This window comes from Botryllus schlosseri, chromosome 12 (genome assembly GCF_051294905.1).
Source record: "Botryllus schlosseri isolate E-star chromosome 12, Bs_hap1, whole genome shotgun sequence".
Taxonomy (NCBI): domain Eukaryota; kingdom Metazoa; phylum Chordata; class Ascidiacea; order Stolidobranchia; family Styelidae; genus Botryllus; species Botryllus schlosseri.
The window spans coordinates 10622771-10647364 of NC_137247.1; the positions used below are offsets into that span (position 1 = coordinate 10622771).

General features: G+C 41.6%; 1 protein-coding gene across 4 annotated transcripts; it reads left to right on the forward strand.

The window, feature by feature from the left end:
• On the forward strand, positions 1-23079 carry LOC145452956 (tight junction protein 1-like). 4 transcript variants are annotated; one of them, XM_080331080.1, is made up of 30 exons: positions 1-229; positions 290-392; positions 1705-1931; positions 1996-2076; positions 3160-3246; positions 3314-3407; positions 4113-4233; positions 4664-4770; positions 5879-6065; positions 6142-6229; positions 7214-7462; positions 8284-8434; positions 8493-8601; positions 10626-10845; positions 11736-11920; positions 12606-12701; positions 13431-13834; positions 14878-15105; positions 15902-16043; positions 16108-16160; positions 16218-16369; positions 17156-17323; positions 17918-17968; positions 18035-18097; positions 18152-18244; positions 19020-19187; positions 19965-20167; positions 21051-21197; positions 21705-21808; positions 22250-23079. In XM_080331080.1, the coding sequence occupies exons 1-29, from the start codon at positions 60-62 to the stop codon at positions 21797-21799; spliced, it is 4242 nt and encodes a 1413-aa protein (XP_080187206.1). In that variant the 5' UTR covers positions 1-59; the 3' UTR covers positions 21800-21808; positions 22250-23079. The 4 variants fall into 4 exon arrangements, with proteins under 4 accessions (XP_080187206.1, XP_080187209.1, XP_080187207.1 ...); XM_080331083.1 differs by having other exon boundaries at positions 21051-21134; XM_080331081.1 differs by having other exon boundaries at positions 19968-20167.
• The last annotated feature ends 1515 nt before the right edge of the window (positions 23080-24594 follow it).

A 24594-nucleotide genomic window follows, 5' to 3' on the forward strand; every position in this document is an offset into this window, starting at 1 on the left:
TTCACATTTCTTTGGTTCTGTATTTCAGTTTTGTATAATATTTATCACAAATACTCGTCATGGGGGAGCAGGTGATTTTTCAGGAGCACACGTACCAAATTGTAAAATCGGGTCAAGGTTTTGGGATTGCTATCAGTGGCGGAAGAGACAACCCGGCAGTGCAATCTGGCGACCCAGCAATCATCATTTCCGACGTGGTCTTGAATGGACCGGCGTTCAATAGGCTACAGTATGTAGCCGGATTATGTTGAGGTTTGGTGTAGTACTTGAACAAAATCTGTATTTTCAGAATTGATGATGTCGTTGTCCGTGTAAACAACCAGCCCACGGATGGCTGGACACACCAACATGCCGTAAAAGCATTGAAGAATTCAGGAAATTCCGTGCTTTTGGTAAGTTAGATCGTTGTCCATATGTCCAACTTTATAGTTGAAAATGAAACTACACGTTGGTTTGCCTGAAATATTTCTAGTCCAGTTATATGGTTAAAAGTTCGAGTACATTGCATACACTAGTTGATATGCGCTCCAAAGATTGATGATAGGGATGTAGTAAGAAAGCCAAATAATTCTATGTAACACTGGCCTTTGTTAAGGAGCTGAATGTTTACATTGTTTGATAAGTAGAGCGGCTATTGTTGTACTGCTCGTGTTACTATAAACTAATCAGTTAATGGTCTGCGTCTGAATCGCTGTTTTGTAGTATTAAAGAAATCTGTCCATGTTGTGCTAGTTTCAAGTTTTATTCGGTCTTAAACTTCCTTGACTTATGGATGTCAGGTTTTCAAGATCTTCATTGATTATTGTGTTCTCCATTGGCACATATTCGATTTTAATGCATGATAAATCAATGGCAATACATTTTTCATGATCTGTTGACCTGATAGGTGATAGCCTTTTGGTTCAATATAGAATATAGTGGTGGGGACCTTCGAACCTATTGTATGTTATGACTGATACATCTATGTCGGTATATTTATCATGATCTGTTGACCTGTAAATTGGAAAGTGCTTAAAATTAGTGGGAAGTGAAGCCATATTATGTTTTACAAGCCGTTTACTCCGGAGTCGTAGGCCTATAATGACATCTGGGCTCGGTAAAATATTTCGGGTTGAATCTGGCTTCATGACCACTCGCTAATAAACCTCTCGGTTTCTGGGTAGATGTAGAAGGCTCGTTTCTACCTCTGGTTCGCACAGGTTGAATTAGATTATCTACGGTAACCCTTTGTGTTCATGCTAACTGCTGCTGTTATAGTGTAATAACTAATCACCACCATACCTAAAATAAATATACATTTCACATGTAGGCTATCCTGCAACATTAGCAAAATCTGACCCCACCTACTGTAAATTCGTAGACGACACATTTTCATTTCCCATTATATTTTCAGAGAACTTAGCCAATATTTCATGAATTTGATTGTTTTTGTGTTTGACATATATTAGAATATTTATTGAGTTTTATATATTCCAAGATTCATTGCAAAGTTCTGTTTCAAGACCTAGTTTCGTATTATACACGCGAGTCTTTTGATCGCTACTTATGGTACATTAAATTGAATAGTTCATTGCATCAACTCTGTAATCTTTAGGTTGTTCTATGTTTGTGGGCCTCTTTCACAAATGAAATGCGTGTTTGATTGTGGTAGGTCGCCGCTCTATACGAATTTTGTAATCACGTGATACTTTTTCGATTTACCAGGCCGTAAAACGAAAGACAATCGTCAGCGTGGACCCCAGAAGGAGAACCCCGTCTCCGGGGACAATGCGCAGGACGAGAAGCCGAGATTTTGACGACGACAGATACGCGCGCAGAAGCGGACGCAGAAGCTATTCGCCGAGACGGGACCGGTCCAGGAGTCGCGAGCGACGGGGCGGACGATACAGATCGCGGTCCCGAGGCAGGGGCACGAGTCGGAGTAGGTCGAGGTAAAATTGTTGCGCTATGGTTTGTGGCATTTTTGTGACGGATTCGCACTTTCCTCCTATGCAGGAGTAGGAGACGGAGTTACAGCAGATCGCATTCGAGGTCTAGTCGCCGAAGTCGGGGCAGCCGATACAGGTCCGCTTCGAGGTTGGTGATTTTAAGTGTTGATGTGTGCTTAACGTACATCGGACACTCGACAAGTCACTGATCTTTAAACAAAACTCTGCAAGCCTAGTCTTGCAGAAATTTGAATAGGGCCCCGTATAAATATCTCTTATCAAGAAGGCAGCAAAATGAAGCTTCCATAATTACATTTGAGCTGCATACAATTGGCATGGTTAATATTAGGGTTAATATTGGTTTTTGAAGGGTTCACCTGTCCGCAACATTGTTTTGAAGTTTTACGGGTCCGCAAGATCAAAAAGGTTGAGAACCACTGGTTTAAACAGTAACCGTTAGTTAGAATGATAAAATGGTAAAAATCGTGCAATGATGTTGCATTAGTTAGATATTATGTATTCAGTATAGTGTGATAGTTGAGCTTGTTTTTCCTCTGACAATGCGGGTTTGGTGATGGAAAGAGCTAGTCGCATGTCGTATTGAATATCCAAGACGTTGTGCTGCTTTCTTTTCGGTACTAACTCAATGGAGTAGCATGACAATTGACAATTCATTAACCGTTACAATATGGCCAACTATCGTCCTCAAGCTCAACCGGGTTGCTGCCTCTTGTAGCTTAAATTTCAATTTATTTCTATTTTTATAATAAATTAGACCTACTGAGTACTGATGGTAATTTCTTAGAACATTTTCATGGCCTGCAGGTTAGGAACCCCTGCTTTATTACGATGTATGTTGATTTCAGCAGGACTACATTCTATGCAGTATAATATATTTAGCTCGATGACCTTTCGTGTGCCTGTTATCAAGAGTTAATGCACAAATAACATGCATATGAGCAGATATTGAAATTAAATCCAATATGGCGGAAGTATGACGTATTGGCGTAACAATGTGTGTTTTGAAGTTGGTTTTTGATTGAATACTTGTCGGGTCATAAAGAAACTTGTGCAACTCCCCCAGCACTGCACGTTGACCAGGCATAGCCGCGATATCACTTGGTTAGCGCTGTAGTTATTTACCTTTACGACTTGGCGAATCGCGAACCCTGGTTGAGAACCACTGTGCAATTCATTGTTAGGATTTTAATGGTTGCGTGTTATTTGCCAGCTCAAGAAGTCGATCGCCGTCGCCGCGGCGAAGCCGCAGTCAGGGCAGAGGGTCTAGACCACGCTCCAGAACCCCGGACAGTGCCAGGTATGCGGCCGAGATGAAATTTTATTAGGGTAAACGTTGGTTTCAAGCGTCGCCCTTGTGATGGCAGCCGACGGAGGTCGCCTAGCGAGCGTTCGATTTCGAGCGAGAGGAGTTTGAGTCCAGTGCCGCGTCTGACAAAGCAGAAGTCGCTCGGGGAGCTGGTGAGTCTTGGTTATTCAAATTAATTGCCCGCGCGCATTTAAATAATATGATTAGAAATAATCGGCCTACTTGCAGAGCAGAAGTGGTTAGTACCAAGGTACTTCAACTGCTAAGTACTCAAGTAGGCTATGTCTGCTTGCTCTGCTTACTCAAGTGGTTATGAATTGAAATTACTTCCACTTCTCTGTGACAGATTCAAGTTTTTTAGGCAAAACTAGGCCTAACATACTTACTCTGCAATTCCCACTCGTACTCGAGTAGAAGTTCACCACGTCACTTTCACGGGTGATATTGTCGTAGCAATCGGGTTGAATATCTCCCGTCACAATAACCGAATGTGTTTTCGAAAAATGCTCCTCCTTTTCCTAGTTTTTAGGATCACAAGTCGTTTTGTGGTAGTCGCATGAGCTTACTCTGATTAACTACTAGAAGCACTCGACTAGCTGTGACTGAATCTACTTTTGATAAGTATCTTTCAATCCTTCATTTCCCGCTCCCGCTTGAAGTATATTTGGCGTAGTTGGAAATTGACACTTGTACTTGAAATTAACTACAAATTTACGGTGTTAATTCTACTTTGGTAGCAACATTACTTTGACCACCTCTGTTGTGTGCGGTCACTAGGGTTGCGTCGATTGCGTTGACGTTGCCTGTAGCTTTTCTCGCGTCGCACGTGATAGTATTACCGTATCGACTCTTTTTAGCGTCCATTATCGCCGCTGTCTCCTGACGGGCCGGACACGGTGCACGATCCAGAAGCGGTTGTGTTTGCCGTAAGGCCGCCCGAGGCGAAGCCGGTCATCTTGAAGAAGACAAGATGGAACAGTAAGTCTTGTTGTGTCTTTGCATCATTTACATTACCCTGTTCGGAACTGGTCAAGTGAAGACCCTGATGGATCGACATGGATGTATTATATTCGCCTTGAATTCATTTTTTAGGGGTATGGCGTAAATGGGGCTAGATAAAATTTTCTCAAAATGTTTACAATAGACACAAGCTACTTTGAATCCACAGGGAAGACATACGTTTTATATTGTTTGGTAATATTATGATATGACACATTATGTCTAGAAAGCCACTGCGTCTGTATTCGATAACTTCTCAACTACTTTTCAGATGCTTGTTTTTGTGTGTACAATGTAGGCTACATGTACAGCTCTGTAATCAAGAATATTATGTGATGATATCAATATTTGTGCTATTGATTATAGTAATACCTACTCTGGTGAGCTGTTGATCCCTTCCCTGTTTCAGATGCGTACGGTTTGAAGTTCGGCACGAGAATTTTTATACAGGACATCCAGCCAGGCAGTCTCGCCGAGAAGAATCCCGAGCTTAAGAAAGGCGACAGTATTATGATGGTAGGTGGTGTAGGCTTTTTGTTCTGCATCGTTGAAATGAGTCTTCGCTCTTGCATAACGGTCGCCTTTGTTTTGTCATCAAGTTTGTCTTGTTGTCAAGTTGAGTGTAAAATAGTTTGCATGTTGTGACTGGCGGTGTTCTTTTTCCTGTGGGGCTTGAAGGTGTTTCGCTGTAATTCTGTATTTTGAAAAGGAAGTAGTCTCATCGGTACTCACCATAATGGAGATTTGTACTAGTGTCATGTCATCAAACTGTGTTATTGTGCATCACGGTTTGTTAAATATGGAGGTATTGTTAGATATGTATTGCTACTGGCCTCCACGCTATATTCAGTATTTAAGTCTGTTTCCTTACCTGATACCTTTTTACTGTATTGCCCGACATATCACGCACCATATGTAGAATTTGTGTATGGACTGCACCAGCGCTTGAGGCATTCGATTGGAGCCCACTGTGTGTTATGTATGTCTCAAGCTAAATTCTTTGTCTTGTGTAAATATTTGCGTACACTGCATTTCGGTACCGGTATCTTTTTATAGCTGTGGTTTATTGTGCTGCGCTGGCAAACATGGACTCAAGGTGAAATTACATGTCCCAGATTATGTTCCCGGATTACTACCATTTGCTCATGATAGTTGGTAGGTCTTTTCATCTCAAGAACCCATATAGCTATTCCATGTCCTTGCTTATACCGTAAACTATTACTATTACCCAATTTATATGGATTGCGTTTTACACAAGCTATTAAATTATAGAGCCTCAGCGGGTGTTGTTGGGAATTATTGCGTCCTGTTTCTGACTTACCTGTACTCAATTAATATTTGCCTTTGTTTGGGAGTAATGGAATGAAAGTTTACAGTACGGAATATGGTTTCCGTACTTTAGCTATGATGGACTTGATAATCATGTCATATCATATCAGACCTTTGCAATCACAACTAAAAGTGAAAATTAGCGATTTTTTACGGGGTAATGTTTGAGAATATACATACGATTCTTCCGAATTATGTTTTGCCTGTTACGAGTTGTATAGTCCAATTTTCATCGAAAGCGTCACACATTACCAGACATCAACTCAATCTGAATCTATTGCCCGCTTCTTCTCAGATCAACGGAAGAAATGTAGATAATAAGACAGTCGATGAAGCTATCCAGATCATCGGTCTGTCCAAAGACAAGCTCACGATGCTGGTGAAAAGCGAGTCGGGCGGTACCGTTTCGATACCAGCGTCGCACTTCGCTCAGCCGAGCCCGTCGAAAAGCAAGCACGGCGACAAGAAAGACAAGCATGCCGGTACGATAATTTCTGTTAACGATCCCGGATTTTTTTATTGAATTTTTATTTCTATTTTTATCCGGGAATAATCCAGATGACGAAAGCACCTATTCTCGCTCGTCTCGTTCGTCGTCTCGATCCGAAGAATCCAGAAAATCCGAACGCCGCAGTAAAAAATCAGAGTAAGCCCAAAAGCAATTGTTCTTATCCTTAACATATGGGGTCCATGGGCCCATTGGTGGACCGCAGACTAGTTTTAAGGGCTCCAGGAAACGCCAATGTTGAAACTACAACTGCAGACTAGGCAACTAACTGCATTATCCTTGTTTGACAAGATCTGTCCTTATTTATGACGTATATCCATATTTTGTCTTATTCTCAGTGCTGGCCGCAATAACCACACCGACAATATAAATCATGCGATCACTAATAATTGCACTCCAAACGGTATTCAGGCCACGACGAGGGCTGTAATGAGATTTCCTAAAAGATATTTAGTCGTCAGTTGGTTTTTTGTTTGGATGGCAATAAAGCTGGGATTAGGATTGGGACTTGGCGACATTGATGACATTTTTTATTTAGTTATCAGCTGTTCAAATTTTGCGGTTAGGCCACTCAAACTTTCAGATGGGAAGATTAGGCTATCTTGGACTAGTAGGCGTGGTCGAAATTCAAATAGAGATAGACGGAACGTCGTAAATGTCGACTTGGATTACAGATAGAAGTAACAATTTCATGGCAATTTCCAAATGAGAAAGTAAGTATTGTAATCTTAGTAAATAGAAGTAAAGTAAGTACAAAAGTGTGTGTTCTATTTAACACTGAAACTGACCCGATTATTTGAAATTTCAAGCCGGTGACGTAATATTTTGTGATACGATTGTTGATGTACAATGTTCTTTCCAATTCTCTACTAGTTGCTAACAATTAACCCTGACGAGTGTCAGCCGAAAATATTTGGCTTTATTTCAATACCAATTCTAATTGTAAGAAGTGGTTGTCTAAAATCATAGTCACTTTAGCAAGTAGGAAAAACCTACCTGGAGTAGCCTACTTCGTTACTGACAACCTCCTGGCCCAAAAAATTAGAGGCCCGGCTAGGAACCCCCATCCTAAAGTACGATGGTTGAATATGCGATGACGTTGAATATGCACGTCTGTTTCAGAAAACCAGTTCAGAAAGAGCCGGAGCCAGAGAAAAAAGACAGGAAAGCAGTCGGCGGCATACGCGTGATGCCGGCCGAGCTGGAGGCGGCCACCAAAGCGAAAAAGGCGGCGGACACGCCGTCCGGTTCCAGTCGCACCAGCTCTCGGGTCAGCCACACCCCGGAACCGGCGCCGCGCGCCAAATCCTCGCAGCCCCTCTACGACGAGCCCCCCGAAGACGAGGTGGAGGAGGACGGACAAGTTCTACCGTACGTTTTTCTAAATGATTTTTGAAACAAATATGACGTTCTTTAGAACAAATTGAACGTTCTTACCAATTCTCTACTACTTGCTGACGTTTACCCCCTCGGTTTCATTTCAATATGAGAACAAAGTAATGTAGTGTACGATTATAAGTGCCACTGTGATTGTGGCTACGTGGGAAGAACGTCAAAGCGTCTGCAGGAACGCGTAAACCAGCATGTCCCCAGATGTATCAGAACACGTGCATCAGGCTCGGTGAAAAGCTCCACCTTAAAACTCATCCGCTTAAGCTTGATGCTGACCGATCAAAGGCCATTAATTCTGTGCCATCGGCAAACATCTGTTCGATGATCCAATTTGTGCGAATAATTATCGAGATGACAGATTTCACGTTGTTGGGAGGGGCCGTTCGCGCTTCCATTTGTGTGCCTTGGAGTCGACTTTTATCAAAATACACCAACCCAAACTCTGTCAACAAAAGGAGTTCGTGTCCCACCTAAAAATAGTACATTGAACGCTCCCTCTTTCATGCTGGTGACGTCATATTTTGTGATGCAATTGTTGATATACAATGTTCTTTCCAATTCTCTAATAGTTGCTGACGATTTCTCCTGACGAGTGTCAGCCGAAAATATTCGGGTTGATTTCAATACGAATGTACTATCCCATTGTATATTGAAGTTCTGTACCTCCAAGAAGCTCTTCAAGTATTTCAATATAAATATACTTTTCAATAATTTTTGTAACAAACATTAGTTCTGCCATGTTGTTTTGTGAAAAATTTTTTTTCGAAATTTGCTTTTGACGGTGGCCATATTATTTCCAGCGCAAACGCTCACACCATCAAATTCATCAAGAAGCGCAGCGTTGGGATAAGATTGGCCGGCGGTAACGATGTCGGGATATTTGTAGCGTCGGTTTTGGATACGAGCGCCGCTGCCCTTCAGGGATTGAAAGCCGGCGATCAAATCTTGAGCGTAAGTGGACTGGGTTACGTTTCATCGGCGATGTAACGGTTTGTTTTGATGCGCATAGGTCAACAATAAAAATTTCCGGAATATTATACGGGAAGAAGCGGTTTTGGCGCTGATGGGATTACCGGAAGGGCAGGAGGTGACGATTGTGGCGCAGCCCAGATTCGCAGGTACGAATTTCTGATTCCGCATTATTGAAGAGGTACTGTGCACTAAATAATATGTTGTGTTCTCAAATTAATGTTGAATTTGTGACAATCGTTTTGGCATCAGCCGTTATCCTCAGAAAGTCGCCGTAATTCAACTGTAGCTAAAAGATTTTCACAGAATGTATCATTCCAATCTAACTATCTCTGTGATGTCACTCGTTATCAATTTTTAATTCTTTGCAAAATTTCTGGCACGCATTTTCTCGACGTGATCAAGGCAGAAAATGTATTTTTGATAGTTGTCGGCCGATATTATGGAACAACTGTGTCGTATGAACCACGGGGGTTTGGGTACGGTACTGAGGCGTTCAGCCAGGTATATTTGTGTTTGAAGCTTGTTATCGGTACAGGTACCTACCATTTTTCAGTTTCTCTGCCTTGAACTGCATCAGACTGTAAATCCTTTGAATTAACACATTGCTGGCTGAACTTTTACTTGGTTGTATTTGAAATGTAGATTGGTACATCTAGAAACTGTGATGGTATGCCAGCGATTGCTTTAATAATATTATTGCTCCTTTACGTGATAGTTTCTTTCGATATGATTTGCTCAAGTTAATATGAAACAGCGTCTGTATGCTACGATTTTGTTTAGTTATCTGGGTTAGGGTCAACTTGCTTATCGGCAAGTGCAAACTATGTATTTTGATGACTTGTGTTTCGCTATGTAGTAAGTTTCGAGTGGGCAGAGGCGCGTTTGTTTAATTTGCTCTCTCGCGATAGCGTCGTAAACAGACTCGACTTTCTGACGTCTGTAGCGCTGTTTGAGGAGAAAATATGTTCCAGCGATAGATTCACTTCCTTATTTGTCATTCTTTCTGTACCTGCCTAAATTGAAACTAGATTCGCCGTTGATCATGTGATTGAGTTGTGAGTCATGGCGCTGTCATCTTTACACTCCTACAAATGATTGATTTTTTCAGTGTAGTGTCACAATGATGGCAATGTCATGTTTCTTAAAATCTGTATTTCTCTTTTGTGGCAACATGTATTAAAATTCCCTGGTGCCTGTGCGGTGGGTGGGGCCCACATTGTCAAATACCATTATATTATTTTCGTAGGCCAGTTCATATTAAGCGCATTCTTCCAATATGACATATGAGGAAGTGGTGTAAGTAATGTTATAATATTCTTATGCAATATTGTTATAATATTCCTACACAATTCTGTTGGTTTGGTATGGTACATCACTTCTGTGTTCCTTAGCTCCTCTTGATGATCGCTCATGCCTGAATGCTTTCAAAGGCCGCACTTCCATTTATGCTCAATTCATCTTTTGATATCAATCAATCACGTTCACTCTACATTATTTCGGGTGGCGCGAGCAATTTGTTTTATCTTGACTTCAAGATTGACTTTACATCGTAAATCTATCTCTGCCTTGGAATTTTTTCTTTCCATATTTGGAAGTACCTTGACTATTCGTCTGTGAAGAAATGGGGAATCTAGCAATGTATGAGACACAGCGTCACAGTCTAATATTTATGATTTCAGGGATATCGAGAACTCCTACAACTTATATATATCCCTGTTGTGATCAATGACGTAACTACCAATATCGGTAATTGGGATTTTTCCATCCCATGTTAGAAGACGACTCTCATCCACTGAACTGATGTCTATTTTGTACTCAATTAGATGCTCATAATGCTTTGTTGTGTATATCTTTTCTGGGTCATTTGGCATAATAATCAATTGATTGATTGATTGATTGATTACCGTTACTTGATTAGTTTACATTCTACTTACACAAATGAACGAAATAACATTAAGGAAATGCCGAAAAAGTCTGACTTGATACTTGTAATAAGCATTTTTTGCACTCAATTTGTATTTTGCATGCCATATACTTCTTGTCCCCGTAAATATCACACCGTTTATATGTGCAGCGCACAGTATGAGAATGAGAAAGCGTGCTTGTTATCTGGTGCTTACATTCATAATGCAAGGTGTACTTAATTTGAGCGTGCTCCGTTACTTTTTAGAGTTTCAAAAGACTCTAGATCACGGCACCGGCGACTCCTTCTACATCCGTACTCATTTCAAATACGAACGGGCCAACGAGCACGAAATGAGTTTCAAACAGGGATCCGTCTTCCGCATATCCGACACTCTCTATCAAGGGATGGTCGGTTATTGGCTCGCTGTGCGCATCGGCAGAAGCAATATGGAAGTTGAACGCGGGGTTATTCCCAACGGCAGTCGGTAAGATTACGAATCTTTCTTTCTGCAAGCAGTTTATCGAAGCTGATGTTAAAGGCACACTTTGCATGGGTTCGCGGAAGAAAAAATCAATGTTTTCCTTCAATATATAAATTAAACTTTTGTTGCGGTCGGAGATTCCTGCCGAAATGGATTCGAAATACACTTTAATGGACCGTTGCTCCCCCGCCGTTGCGTAGAATGTTATGGTTCGATTCCGCGGACGAGCTATAAATTGCATTTTGTAATTGAAATTCTGTGAGGCAACTTGCGGATATGGTGATTTGAGTGCTGTATTATTAATGAGGATGGCTGTGTCTTTATTATGATTCACTTTAATACCTTGACGGGATGGAATTTGCTGAAATTTTGGTCAGCGGTGCGTATTTTTTCCCACTGGAGCCTTGAGAGTACATATGGTTCTACCGTATGATTTAAAATATGTAGCAACATATTGTGACATTTGACCACTAGAACTTTCTGGTTTTTGAATAATATATCCTATTCAGCTTTAAGTATTTACAATCAAACTCTAACTGAGTAAGAAACAAGGTGTATATTGTAGTCGAGAAAATGCAACTAAGAATGTGAAGTCGTGTGGTTCTCATAAATCAATACATACGACAGTATTCGAGACCCTCTCACATTTGTAGCAGTGATGATGCAGTTGGACAGGTCAATAAATATCGACTGGAGTTGACTGATATTGATATATTGCCACTGGCACTTTCGGCTAGCTTACACATCGGTCATTCTCGCGGTCTCTACTTGAATGGTTAATCATGAGATTAAAACTCTGAAATCGAATCACCCTGGTCCTTGATTTTGCCCAGCCCTCGTCGGTATCGAAATGAGACACGGTGAAACACGATACGGTATGTTTTCGTCTGCAGCGCGCAGCAGTTGAAAGAAGTGCAGGACAAGAAAATGCAGCAGTCTAAAGAGAAGGCGACGCAACGTGGCGGAATCAAGAGGCGACTGAAGGGAAACGCGGGGAAAGGCAAGCCGGAAAAGAGCTTCCAAGCTCCGGCAAACTCTCCCCACTTCCCCGCCTATGAGAGAGTGGTGTTACGTGAAGGTATGTGGATTACGTTGTGGAATTGGTAACCTTGAAGCTAGAACCGATAACATTTTCGATCGCTCTACTCCTTGAATAAGCCGCTGTCCATAATCTAGAGATTATTTTGGCTACCCATTTGGCAATGGTTATTCGGTGTTTCTTTCTCACAATTGTCTCTGTCCGTCACCTAACTTTATCCACAAACCTTACAACTGATGGTTCTGGAAGATTTCGAGTGGCCTTCTTCATATTGATCATGACGTTTGTTAGTATATTCTTTGGTCACTTTATCATGATATCATGTACTAGCCAATCCACTACTCAAATCTGCGCCTGAGTATCAACGAATATACTCCCTTTCCCGGTAATGATTTATTTTATCAACGTGGAGACATAGTATTGTTACCGAGAGCCTTGAAACATGGATTGTTCATCCAAAACCTGCTGCATTTCTGTCTTAGTGATTAACCCTCGGGATTGTCACAACTCGCTGTATGAAATAGTCATGTTCGAAGGAAGATAAATAACGCGTGTGTGATATTAGATTCTATGCGGTACATATTTCAACCTTTGAATTGTTCTTACCGTCATGACGTCATATTATGCATACCTACGACTTGCTAGAGCACTCTACAGTGGTGCCTCCTGGTGCGATGCCGGGCCCGATTAACTCAATAATAATGGAATTGTTGTTTATTCGCAGCTGGCTTCAAGCGACCTGTCACGATATTCGGACCGCTTGCCGATATCGCTCGACAAAGGTTAGCCTCGGATTACAACTCAAATTACGAAATTGCAAGTAAGTATACGTGGTGATTGGTTTTGACGTCTCTTTAAATGTATGTGAGATGCATCCGATAAAGCATGACAAACTGCCCATTACGTATCAATTAGAGAAACTGTTTGATACTGTCCGACATGTAAGCAGCATCACGCCTGGTAGTTTGCTGAAATCTGGAACTTCATTGCAAATAGCAGCTTCCACGTCCTTACGAAGATATGTCAATGGGATTCTCTCGACTACATGATTTCAGAATTTTCATAACGCCGTCGATTTGAAATCCTCCATTGTGTGTCGGTAACATGATATGTTCCCACCCTTCCTACTAGTGTTGTGTTATTGATGAAACACGCGTCGTGTTGTGTGATAAGTTGCGCCACCTATCGAGCTTAAATTCTTGGGATGATTAGATTGTAAGTGGGGTGGGTGCCATGATCGTATGCATTCTACTCAAAAGTACACATAGATAGCAAAGCAACATACCCTTTTCCCAAAAGTTCGTATTCTAAACCCCAGATCTGGCTCGCCTCCAGGAATTAGCTTAGCAGTTTTACTATTCACAAAACTACGCCTAAATGCAATTCCTGAATTCATTTCCTATCTTGTCAACTTCCAAGTTCATATACGGCAATGTTTGAGATTATTTTCAAAATTCGTATGAAATTTCTTGTCGACAGCCAATTCCAGCATAAAAAATCGTATATTCTAGTACAAGTACAAGTATTTTCATTGCTTAACGCTTATTAGACAACGACGGCATCGTCAGCGGACAGAAATCCAACCGAAAAGGCATCATACGTCTCAACACGATCAAGAACATCATCGAAAAGGATAAACACGCGATACTGGACATCACGCCGGCCGCCGTCGAGAAGCTCAACTACGCCCAGCTCTATCCGATTGTCGTGTTCCTGAAGCCGGAAAGCAAAGCGGCCGTCAAGGAGCTCCGTTCGAAACTGGCCGTGACCGAAGAGGAGCGGAAGAAAAAGCACGGCAAGCTGTACGATCGCGCCGTTAAACTGCAGAAGGGTTACGGTCACGTGTTCACGGACACTATACCGCTCGGCGCGGTGTCGGACGATTGGTACAGGAAGCTGCATTCCACCATCAAGGACCAGCAGAACATGCCGGTGTGGGTGTCTGAGGATAAGGTGTGTTGTTTTTTTTGCATTTGCGGTTGTTCTGTGGAATATTCTTCCAGCTTTTATCGGATTATCTGTTTTCAAGCGTAAAATCAAAATCATATTATTTACGCGTGCATTCAGACTGTGCAGTAGGTCTAGTGTTCATTCTTTCCCTACAATTATGCACTGTCTTTTATGCATATTGTTATGCTTTTTACATTTTATTAGCACAGTGTACAGCATCCTAGGGATGATATACAGCATTGCTATATTTGGCACTTTATAAAGTTACACAGCGGTGTGGAACCCGCTCTTTTAAAAATCAGAACCCCTTCTTTTGTATTGCCGATTCCGCCTCCGAAGTTTTTCGGCTTATTTGTACTTCAGCGATTCATAGCACGCCTCTGCGTATCAACCAAATAACGCGATGGCCTTTTTCTCGTAAATTTCACCCATCGATGTTGCACGTTCAATGATACTGCTCGTTTGTAAGAGAAATGGTTGTCGTTGATATCTCGTGCTGTGTTGTAATATGATGCACTCTGTAATAAAAATCATCCGAAGTGGAAATGATATCGCATAAGTTACTCTTACTTTCTCTTGCGAAAGCTGGGCTCGTACCGCCTTCTATGTATCATACACATAACACGAAGGTGATAACTAGAGCTGACATTTTTTTGCCCTAAAAACGGAAGATTTTCCATGATTTTCCGTCAAAAAACTTAATTTCACAATGAGTAGAGGATGGGTCATTTACGACGGTAGGTCTATAAGTAGGTAACAAGGTGTAAAATGTCAAATGATAAGCTCACTGACAACGCAGCAACGAAATGCAGTTAACGGAATAATTTTAGCTTTCTAAATAATTTTGACAATTTTTTAGACAACATTTCCCCAAACGGGCCGTAATTACGTCTGGGTGATAGTGATGACCTCGGCAAGGTTACTCGAAATTTGTCTTTCCTTGATTTTTGATGCATTTTTTGGCGGCACAGTTTGTAATTGGGAATAAATTTGAAGACTGTCCTACTTTCGCCGAGATCGACCGCCATAATTTCTATCATTTCCAGCTCGGTGGATCTGCCGAGGACGACGATGAACCGGGTATGGTTAGTCCGGGCGACGACGACGGACTGTCCTACGTGTCGGCGCCGGGCAGCGAGTACAGCGTCACCACAGTCGGGTCTGAGTTCCAGCATTCGGCCACCGACTTTGACGATGAGGACCTTGAAGAAGTGGCCGCGTCGCCGGCTAGAAAGCCGCCTGCGGGCGGGGTAGCTTTAGTACCGCCCCCGAAGGTAAGCGTTTTAAAATCTTAATTCTGAACGAATCTTGGAAATCCCATAACCCAGTCAGTCAGATCAACAACGAGCATGGATTTGATTTTAAATCAAACTTATTTGATGATTTTAACCTCATCTGGATTGCTTATGGATATATAATTGATATCGAGTTCGATTGTACTAGTTGCTGACGATTACCCCTGACGAGTGTCAGCCAGAAATATTGTGATTTATTTCAATTTTATGAATATACTATTCAATTATATATTGAAGTTCTGTACCTCCGGATTATGATTTGAACGTGAAATTTCTAATCATTTTCAATTTTCAAGCAAATTTTAAGCAAAGTTCACGTATTGCCCCAATTCGGACATAATTTGATAGTAATCCAGTATTTTGCCTGGGATTTAATCTCGATCTGATACAGGATTTGTAATTGGAAATATTGGTATCTCAATCTAAAACAGGCGTCTCAAACTCTTGTTTGTCTGCAGGCTAGTTTCCTAGTTTGTGATGACGCCGCGGCATCAATAATAAGGGTATTCAATGTCTTTCCGAGCAGGCCTTATTTGATGGGACCTTGCGGAATGAAATTCCACACCCATCGATAAAATGTGGTTTGCTATGTAGCGATTCACGCATGGTATGAAACATATCACATTTTTAAAAATAGAAATAAAATGTTCTTTGCGCACTTGCTTTCGACGCGGGCTGTACAAAATATTCTAGTTTGCGAACCCTGATCTAAAACAAGACGGTCCTTTGGAGTCGCAATTTATTTCTATTCGCTGCAATATCTGTTTGAATGTAGCGTCCGCCGAGCAGCTCCAGCTCTGAAGAGGAAGAGGCCGGGAATAAATTTGGTGATGACGATCTGGACGATGCCCTGAATAACGAGGAGGAGGAAGAACCGCCTCACGTGAAGCCCGTACTCCCTCCGACCAAACAAGATTGTAAGTTTTCGAAGCCATTGACAGCTTTCAGTGGTATCTTGAGATGATTTTCAAATCAATTCAGATCCGTCGTCTGCTTCATCTCCACGCGGCATGGACAGATCAGCGCGCCCGCAGGTAGGCCTGTTTTTACGTCGTAACGTGTCCGAGTAGCTCACCAGCGGTGCGTTTCAGCATGACGACACGTCCAGCACCAGCTCGGAAGAGCCTCGTCAGCCGGCCCCCAAAGTCACCCCGTCCTACACGCCGACAAAGAGCTCGGAAGCTTTGGCGCGGGCCGTACAGCCCGTGCCGGACGGTCGGTTCGACCCGGATTCGTTTTTAAAGTGAGTTCCGTGCCGGGCTGTCAATTCGGTTCATGTTACATTTTTAGTTCCCATATTGTTATTATCTAAAAATAATACTTTGAACGGTCTCGTATTCGAAATTTCATGCTGGTGACGTCACATTTTGTGATACGATCGTTGATACACGATGTTCTTTTCCGTTCTCTTCTAGTTGCTGACGATTACCCCTGACGAGTGTCAGCCGAAAAAGCCGAGTTCATTTCAATATGAATATACTATTCAATTGTATTTAGAAGTTCTGTACCTTCAAGAGGCTCTTCAAATATTATTACCAAATGAATCATTATCAAAACGAATTGCTTTTGCGCAGGTTGGCCTACGTGACGAGACAGTAACGGCAGCTTTTAGTAACATTTGAGAACATTCGGTTTAATTTTAATGTAGTCGTAGACTCGTAGTAGAGCATTTTAAGTAATATTTATAATAACTTAAATGTAATATAAAAGCATATTATTGTCCAAGTAGATACACAGGAATGTTATTATTATTACCAAGTGAATCAAACCTATTTTTAACTACAAAAAAAAGAAATTATACTCGCAGTAAGAAGCAAGTTTGTGAAGGTGCTCACTGCTACCACATGAAAAACTTAAATTGTTAACAAACTCCTTGTATCTCCAACTCTTGAATTCAAAGAATGTTACAAAACTTCCCGTGTCTCCCGAGGCCATCCAGAGAAGATGCAATGATACACCGACTCCGCAGCCCTGGTTTCGTATCGCTATAGCCCAGTTTTTAACGACTTTCTTCTTTCTTTTGTGCCAGGAATCATATCAAGCGTTTGAACAAAGTCCGAACCGACCCGGGCCCGCCTCCAGAGGCTGCAGAACCACCCTCACCTCAGCCGGTCCCGCAGCCTGCGATAACGCCGCAGCGGGCCCCGGAAACGGAAAGCGCAAATCGCTATCAACCTGAGTATCGGCCTGATGCCAGGTAATTGAACCGTATCTTGCCAGAGGATGGGGAGTACTCATCGTTGGTACTCGTAGAAGTGACTTCGTAAATTATTATCAAGAATAGATAGAAATAGCCATCAGGCCGGTCATAAGGAATATAGTTTGACACAGACGAAGCAGCCACTTTCCAGAGCTCTAAATATCACATTTTTCACTGTCCAAAGTTACCCCGTTCTGATAAAATTTGACGGGGTAACTTCGGACATCACATTTTCTTGTATTGATCTAAGGGTGAGCCCACTGAGATTTTTGCCATGGATTTTAAGACTACTTAGAGATATCTGCTGCCAAGTTTTGAATCTATGAATCACATACTATCTATGTTTGGTTGTAAGAATTTTCATGGCCATCAATTTTGATGAAATAGATCGGCGCCATAAATTTATCATGTCAGGTCAAGTTTATCTGGTAGTGAAATGAATCCGCCTTTTATTGAGACTACTTGTGGTACTGTTGCATCATGAAAAAGAATTGGACATCCAGCAGCAACCCTTTTCCATCAATAACCATTTAAATCTTTTACTGCTTAGTGTCCAAAGTTACCCCGGTTTACGGTATTTTTCGTTTCCAGACGTGACCCGCGACCTTCAGAACCATTATACGCTCAAGTAGATAAAAACAGGTAATTATATTCAATCGTAAATATTCCGTCGGTCGGGTTTTGAATCTGTCGCATTTCCCTGTTCAGGCAGCCTCCCAAGAACACTGCCGGTCCTTACTCGCCGTCTCACACAAAACCCTACGAGGACAGGTAGGGAGGCGATTGGCTTTAACGCAGTTCCTTTTTAACATAATCTGCATACAGTTACAGAAAACAGACTCCCACGAACTCCTACAACAGATTCGCCGGGTCTGCCGGTTCCAGTCTGCCAAAAAGCAACCCCCAAGCCCCACGCAAGTAAGTCATAAATTGTGTTGTCTAACCTAGTCTATAGGTCTATACGTGTACAAGAAATTTGGCTCAATTCCAACCAGTAGAAGCGAAGGTATTGATGTTCAAAATTTAAGATTTCAAGTCTTAGTATTCACGGTGGGTGGATCTATAAATAATAACTAAAATAATTTGCCACTATATTTTCCAAGCACAAAATTTTGTACTCAAATTACTTCACTTCTGGTTGGAATAGAGCTAAATTTGTTGTGCATCGTCTTATTCAGACAGCCTAACAATTTCATGGGGTATTCATTGAGATTTAAAAAATGTTGTATTTATTTTGATTCAAAAATTTTCTACCACAAGAACTTTGCATCCGCTGGTTGGAATTGAGCCAAAATTGGCGTGCAGTGTTTTTGTGGGAGGGCAAAGTATCAATTTTATCAGGTAGACAGTAAAATTTGAAAAAAAATGATGTTTTTTTTACGGCCCTACCTTATTTTTCTCATTCTCGACTTGTTTATTCAAACAAATGAAATAGGGTTTATGCACAGATTCATGATACACGAGAATTGAATGAAGTCGAGTCAATACGCAAATTGACTAAAATGTAGTCAATTTTTATTTTATTGAAAATGACTCAAGTTATGTCGACGAAATATTACAACTCTGCAGTGGGTCTCACTGTTTTCTCGGGGTTCCCAAGTTGATCTCAGGACTTTTGGTGTTGTCATTGTTTGTAGCCTGACACCAACCAGGATTATGCTGGTGCCACGTCTCGCAATGTGCGTATTTTCAGCAACGCTTACAAAGGCTACAACCCGCGCCCGTACAGTAAGTTCAACGCCCCGGCGACCGTGGGGCACGTTCAAGAAAACCGACCGCCAAAGGACTCGATGTACGACAGCGGTGTGGAAACGCACGACAAACCAAAGCTTAATCGCCCTGTGGAATCTCCGCCTGTGAGGTATGTGATAGCTTTGCGTTAGTGGCGCAAACTCGTTAAGGAATTTCCTGCTTAGGGTTTTCATAATCGCCCCCAAATTGGAACTATGGAACGGGGTGTGAAAGTTTAGCAGTGTTTTTTCTTCAACTCTTCCATTACCTATTTTGCAACACTTTTGGCGACAAATTCATCGTTTTTCCGGCAGATAGCTGACATAGTCTGTGGCGTAGTCTCAAATAGCAGAGTAATAAGGTCAAGGCGCTAAACATTTCAACACGTTGACCTCCGGGACCTCGCGGACTAATTGAAATTGAGAATCGTACTATTCACATTTACTGTTTCCTATCATAAATATATCTGTCGATCTTTGTGGCCAGTACTATACTACTATTTCGTTGTGACAATTTCACATAATGCTAATATGTGTTACCTTCCGCTGTCCAAAAGTTTGATGTTTTGATGTCTTTAACCATACGCATAAATATGAAGAGATGTTTTAACGATGCGATTGTAGATCCAATATGTCAAATATTTGGCAGTGATCATATATTTGGATTTGAAAGTAAGCGAATTTGAAAATTTTTGTCAGATTATGGTTAGATGTAGATTTACTATTTTTGAAGCTGAATTTGGGATTGCTTGCACTTGAACATGGAATTCCTAATAATTTACATGCTGCTTCTGAGAAAGCTATTTTCATTACCGCCTATGGGCTTGGATTTGGACAGGAAGCAAAATATATTCTCTATTTGGATTTGATTTGTAGCTATTTTTTCACTATGTCTCGTTACATTGCAGCAGTAACCCCGATACCGACGAGCCCCAAGTGGTGGCCACGGCCCGCGGCACATTTGACAGCGATGGCGGCGTGCTAAGCTCGGTAGAGACAGGCGTGTCAATCATGATCCCGAAAGGGGCCATCCCCCCCGGAGTCCGGCAAAATATCTATTTCAAAGTTTGCAAAGATAACACTGTCCTACCGCCGCTCAACACTGATAGAGGTACGGTTGCCTTGGGTCACCTAGGACCATTGGTTGAAAATGAATCTGCAGTCTTCCCTAAATAGATGTGTATCTTCTATTTTTATGTTTGTGAGCAGTGCTGAGCGCCCAATTTGAGGATGTGCAATATATTATGACTAGGGCAAGTTTTTGCAGCTTTTACAGCTTCCGGCAGCTTCCTAAATACTCGTAAGATATGTAGAATGCTGTTTTAAGCTGTTAGAAGGAATCTTATAGTGCAACAGTTTTGCAACTTTTTCGATTTTTCATGAAAGTATTTTTGATTTTGGTGAAATACACGGCTGGGAAGTTGACCTTTTTTAGTCAACCGAGCAAATTGTGGTCTTTTATTGCAACTTTTGTGAAAAAATAAATGCAGCTTTTTACTGCTACTTTTGTCGAAAAGAAATGCAACTTTCCACGGATTTAACTGTAACAAAAACTTGCCCTAATTATGACTGTTCGGCTTTGAAAAATTTGAATTTGAAAATTTTACCCGAATTTGTGTGATTTAGGATATTTTCCACAATTGATTTAGAGCGAGACCTACAATTTCCGTAAACCGTTGAAAAATTTTGCCACCTTCTGAAAAATTGAGCCATTTGGGGGTTCACACTCAGATTTGGATATGACACAAACTCGTACGTCGCTGGCATGTGTGACGTATCTTTTGGTTGATCAAATCTGGCAAGAGGTTTCGGCGTAGCCACTTTCAGCATATCTTTTGTGTGTGTGTGTTGTTAGTATTTGAATACCTAAATACCTTGATAAGTTTGAAGTCTCTTGCTGGTAATGTTAACCACAATATTTTGAACCAAAGCTGTTACACTGCTAGGTAGTCGGTACTGGATTTTGCTCATTGCTTTTCTCTCTTTTTCTGCAGGAGAGACACTCTTATCGCCTCTCGTGATGTGCGGCCCGCACGGACTTCAGTTTAATCACCCGGTGGAGCTGCGACTGCCACATTGTGCGTCCTTGACACCTGACGGCTGGTCTTTTTCGCTCAAATCCTCTGATACTAGCTACCCAGGTGTGGCAATTCACACCTGTGAAAAGCCCAGTCTGATTAACGCTGATTTTGAGATTTGTGATTTTGTTGTCGAGAGCTGGTCGATACTAATGAATTTCGAGAGGCCGCTTGTAATTTGATTGGCCGGTGTCCCGTTACAAAATTAACATATGTTGGCATGCTAGTTGATAGCGGCATTTTCTATGTATCGTATCCAATGATAAGATTTGCATGGAAGACTTGAATCAATGCTTTGTACCATTAGTTGGTGCCACAAATCGGTCAATAAGAATATCACTTGTGAAGACTTGAGTATTGGATTGACTCTCGTGCCATATAAATAGGGCATACACCTTTTGTGATGCCAGTTATAAAATTATGTGATTTATTCTCCATGAGAATGTGTTTGATGAGCAATTCCTGACTACATCATGGATAAACTGCACTTTACCATAATGTATTGTAGACGCTAACTAATTGCGGATTTAGCTTGAGCGTTAGTTGATTAGCTCATCTTTTTCCATTCAGGTGAACCTTCTCAGTGGCAGAATATGAATTTGCCTCAAGACGGCGGGTACCAAGTCAACAGCAATAGCGTGTCAGTTTTGATCGACCATTTTTGAAGCGAGCAGGTAAGATTCTTGCTCACGAGTCGTTTGAAATCCTACTTAATTAGTTACCATCTCATTGCAATTCTGGCCCTTGTACTGTCATCATATTCAAAGCCGTTTATTTGTTTCACGGTCAATGTAAAAGATAACAGTTTTGGCTCCCGGCGAAAAGTCTGTGTAGGCATTGTGCTGGACTATGATGCTCGCAAAGAGAAATTTAAATATCCATCGACGTACTAAATCATTACAGCTTAAGATATTCTGTTATTCAAAAGCTAAGAAGCAGCTGTAGTTGCCTGTCTGGTTTCGTCCTTGAAATTAAATTTGAATTTGAATTTTGCATTCTTACGGCGATCTTCAGACAGAGAACTTTAAAACGCTTTACTTCAATATTGCAATGTTCATCTCTCTTGCTTGTGATACTTTATCATATCGGACTGATACATTTTTGTTCCCGTGCAGAGAAAGGACAAAGTGGAAATATGGAATCTGCCCTTGCATGCTGAGCCGATTGTCTCTCTTTTTCCGACATTACATGTTTACCGAGGTTGTGAGCGTTTGCTGGCGTTCGGGGATAAGACTGACGCAATTGGTGCCACACAATCGTGAAATTTGCCCCTTGGCTTTCTGTTAGAACTCTGTACGGTTATGTGGGCGATGCAACGGACAGTCAACTGTAATCGAAGTTATTTTCTGTGTATCGCGTGTTTCTATCAAATGTTTCCTGTACCGCGGCACTATCTAATTGATCATGTTTTCGTGGTGATTTTTATTTTGTACGGCCATTCGACCAACTGTATGTGTTTACACTTGTATAGTACATGGTTTACTTTTGTTTTATGTAATGTTAGTACAACTCTTTCTGTGATATTGGCGTGTGTTGAAAAGTTTTCGCATCTTTTCCGAGCTCTTCGGGAAGCTGTGGTGTTTGCCGGTACATTGTACTCGGGTGCGTGCGTTTGACAATGGTACGAATTTTGCATATATATCGCGTCTGACAATGGTACCAGTCTGCTGTTTGCATTGTAATCGAATCTCGCAATTGTGAAAGTGTTGCACAGACCTCGCGTGTATGTCGTGGTTGAAATTCCTTTATTATTAGTGATTTTCGTAGTCGACTGCTTATTCCTATCTTGGCTGTACGTAATACATATATTTTTGATCGAAATGGGATATTCGTCCGATAACTTTTGTAGCTCGAATCTTTTTTGAGGCTGCGTTGGTTTGTGATTAACTTGCTACGATTTTGACCCATGTATATATACCTTGCACAATAAACTCAGATAATGATATGCGACTTGTTGAATTTCTTTGTTGTCGTTTGGTGTGTTCAATATAAAAAAAAACGCTGATGAGTTTAGTTGAGTACCAAGTAATTTATCACTACAATTGAAACGACCCAATGGTTGAAGTTGCCGCTTTCATTGGCACTGTCGATAATTTCTATATTATGTAGAATGTAGATGTATGTCGAGAATTAGAATGCAGTTGCGCTTGACGTATCCAGAAGCCGCCCTCCCGGGAAGTATGGTACCAGGAAGGGGAGATTGTTGGCGTTAGTAGGCCTATGTGGGGAGAGGGAAACAAGTCATTGTGTTGGTACTGCAGAGGTGGCCAAAGCTATCGCTGATGAAGTACAGGCAGGGGTCTAGCCGTTAATTTCATTTTGAAGTAGCTGTTTTCATAGCTAAAAACATAGAAAGCGAACGGGATGAAAATTGCTTAAATAACGAGTTTGAAGAAGTGGACTGATACGGGGCGTCGCAAACTTTTGTCAGATTGGCAAATCCCATGTCATTTTTTCGTGGTTGACACTTGTAGTGACAACCGCTACCATATGCACGATTTTCGAAATCACCAACGTTAATCAGGGGCTCACACCCGGCTCTTATGGCGAGGCATTTCACTCTATCAGGTAATGAGGTAGAGGTGTAAGTATAGTCTAAAAACATAACCACTCAAGTATAGACAAAACCTACTTGAGTGCTCCAAAAATCGAAGACCAGCCTACTTCGACCATATTGGTACATCGGGAACTAGGTCGAGGTGGATGCCAATTCAAGAGACTGGTTGGTAGTTCCCCCAATCCATCTGTTCATTAGATCGCATTGTGTGTCTTGTATATCGCATTGTGTGGCTTGGGCAGATGAAAATGTAATCTGACGAATGATTAAATGACCTCCTTCGACGGGAAATGGATGACATTTGTTCAGTAGGGTTCAAAAGGGTTTTTGCTTTCGGTTTAGTCATTTTTCATTTGCGTATTTACTTCTACTCCCAACGAAAGTTATCAATAACAATGGGCCCGCTCGAAGTTATAATATACGAGAAACTCTTCTCCGTGTGGCCAGAGCATTGAACATAGCTGACCTATAATCGGGGGGGGGGGGGGGGGTATTGACGTAGTGGTGACAACTGACGATAAGAGCCTACCGCCCAGCTGGTCCGAGTTCGATTCCGAGTTGCAGGTTATCCTGGGCTCCTCTTCCCCGCGTCGCTGTTCTTACGCCGATAAAAAAAAGCTCAGTAAAGACCCGATGAAAGAGCGCACTCATAAAGAATGGAAAAGAGCTAGAAAAAGTCGCGGAAAAAGAGACTATAACATCTAAAAAGGGTGACATCGGGTACTAGGCCGAGGTGGATGCCAGTTAGAGACCGCAACTGCAACCGCAACTGGTCGTTCGGCATCCTCCTTGCATGGCATTGAGTCTTGTCGCACTGTACATTGTGTGTGACTTGTTTAACAACAATAAACTGACCTGATCCTATTTGCCGCCACGATCACGGCACCACTTCTACTCGACTTT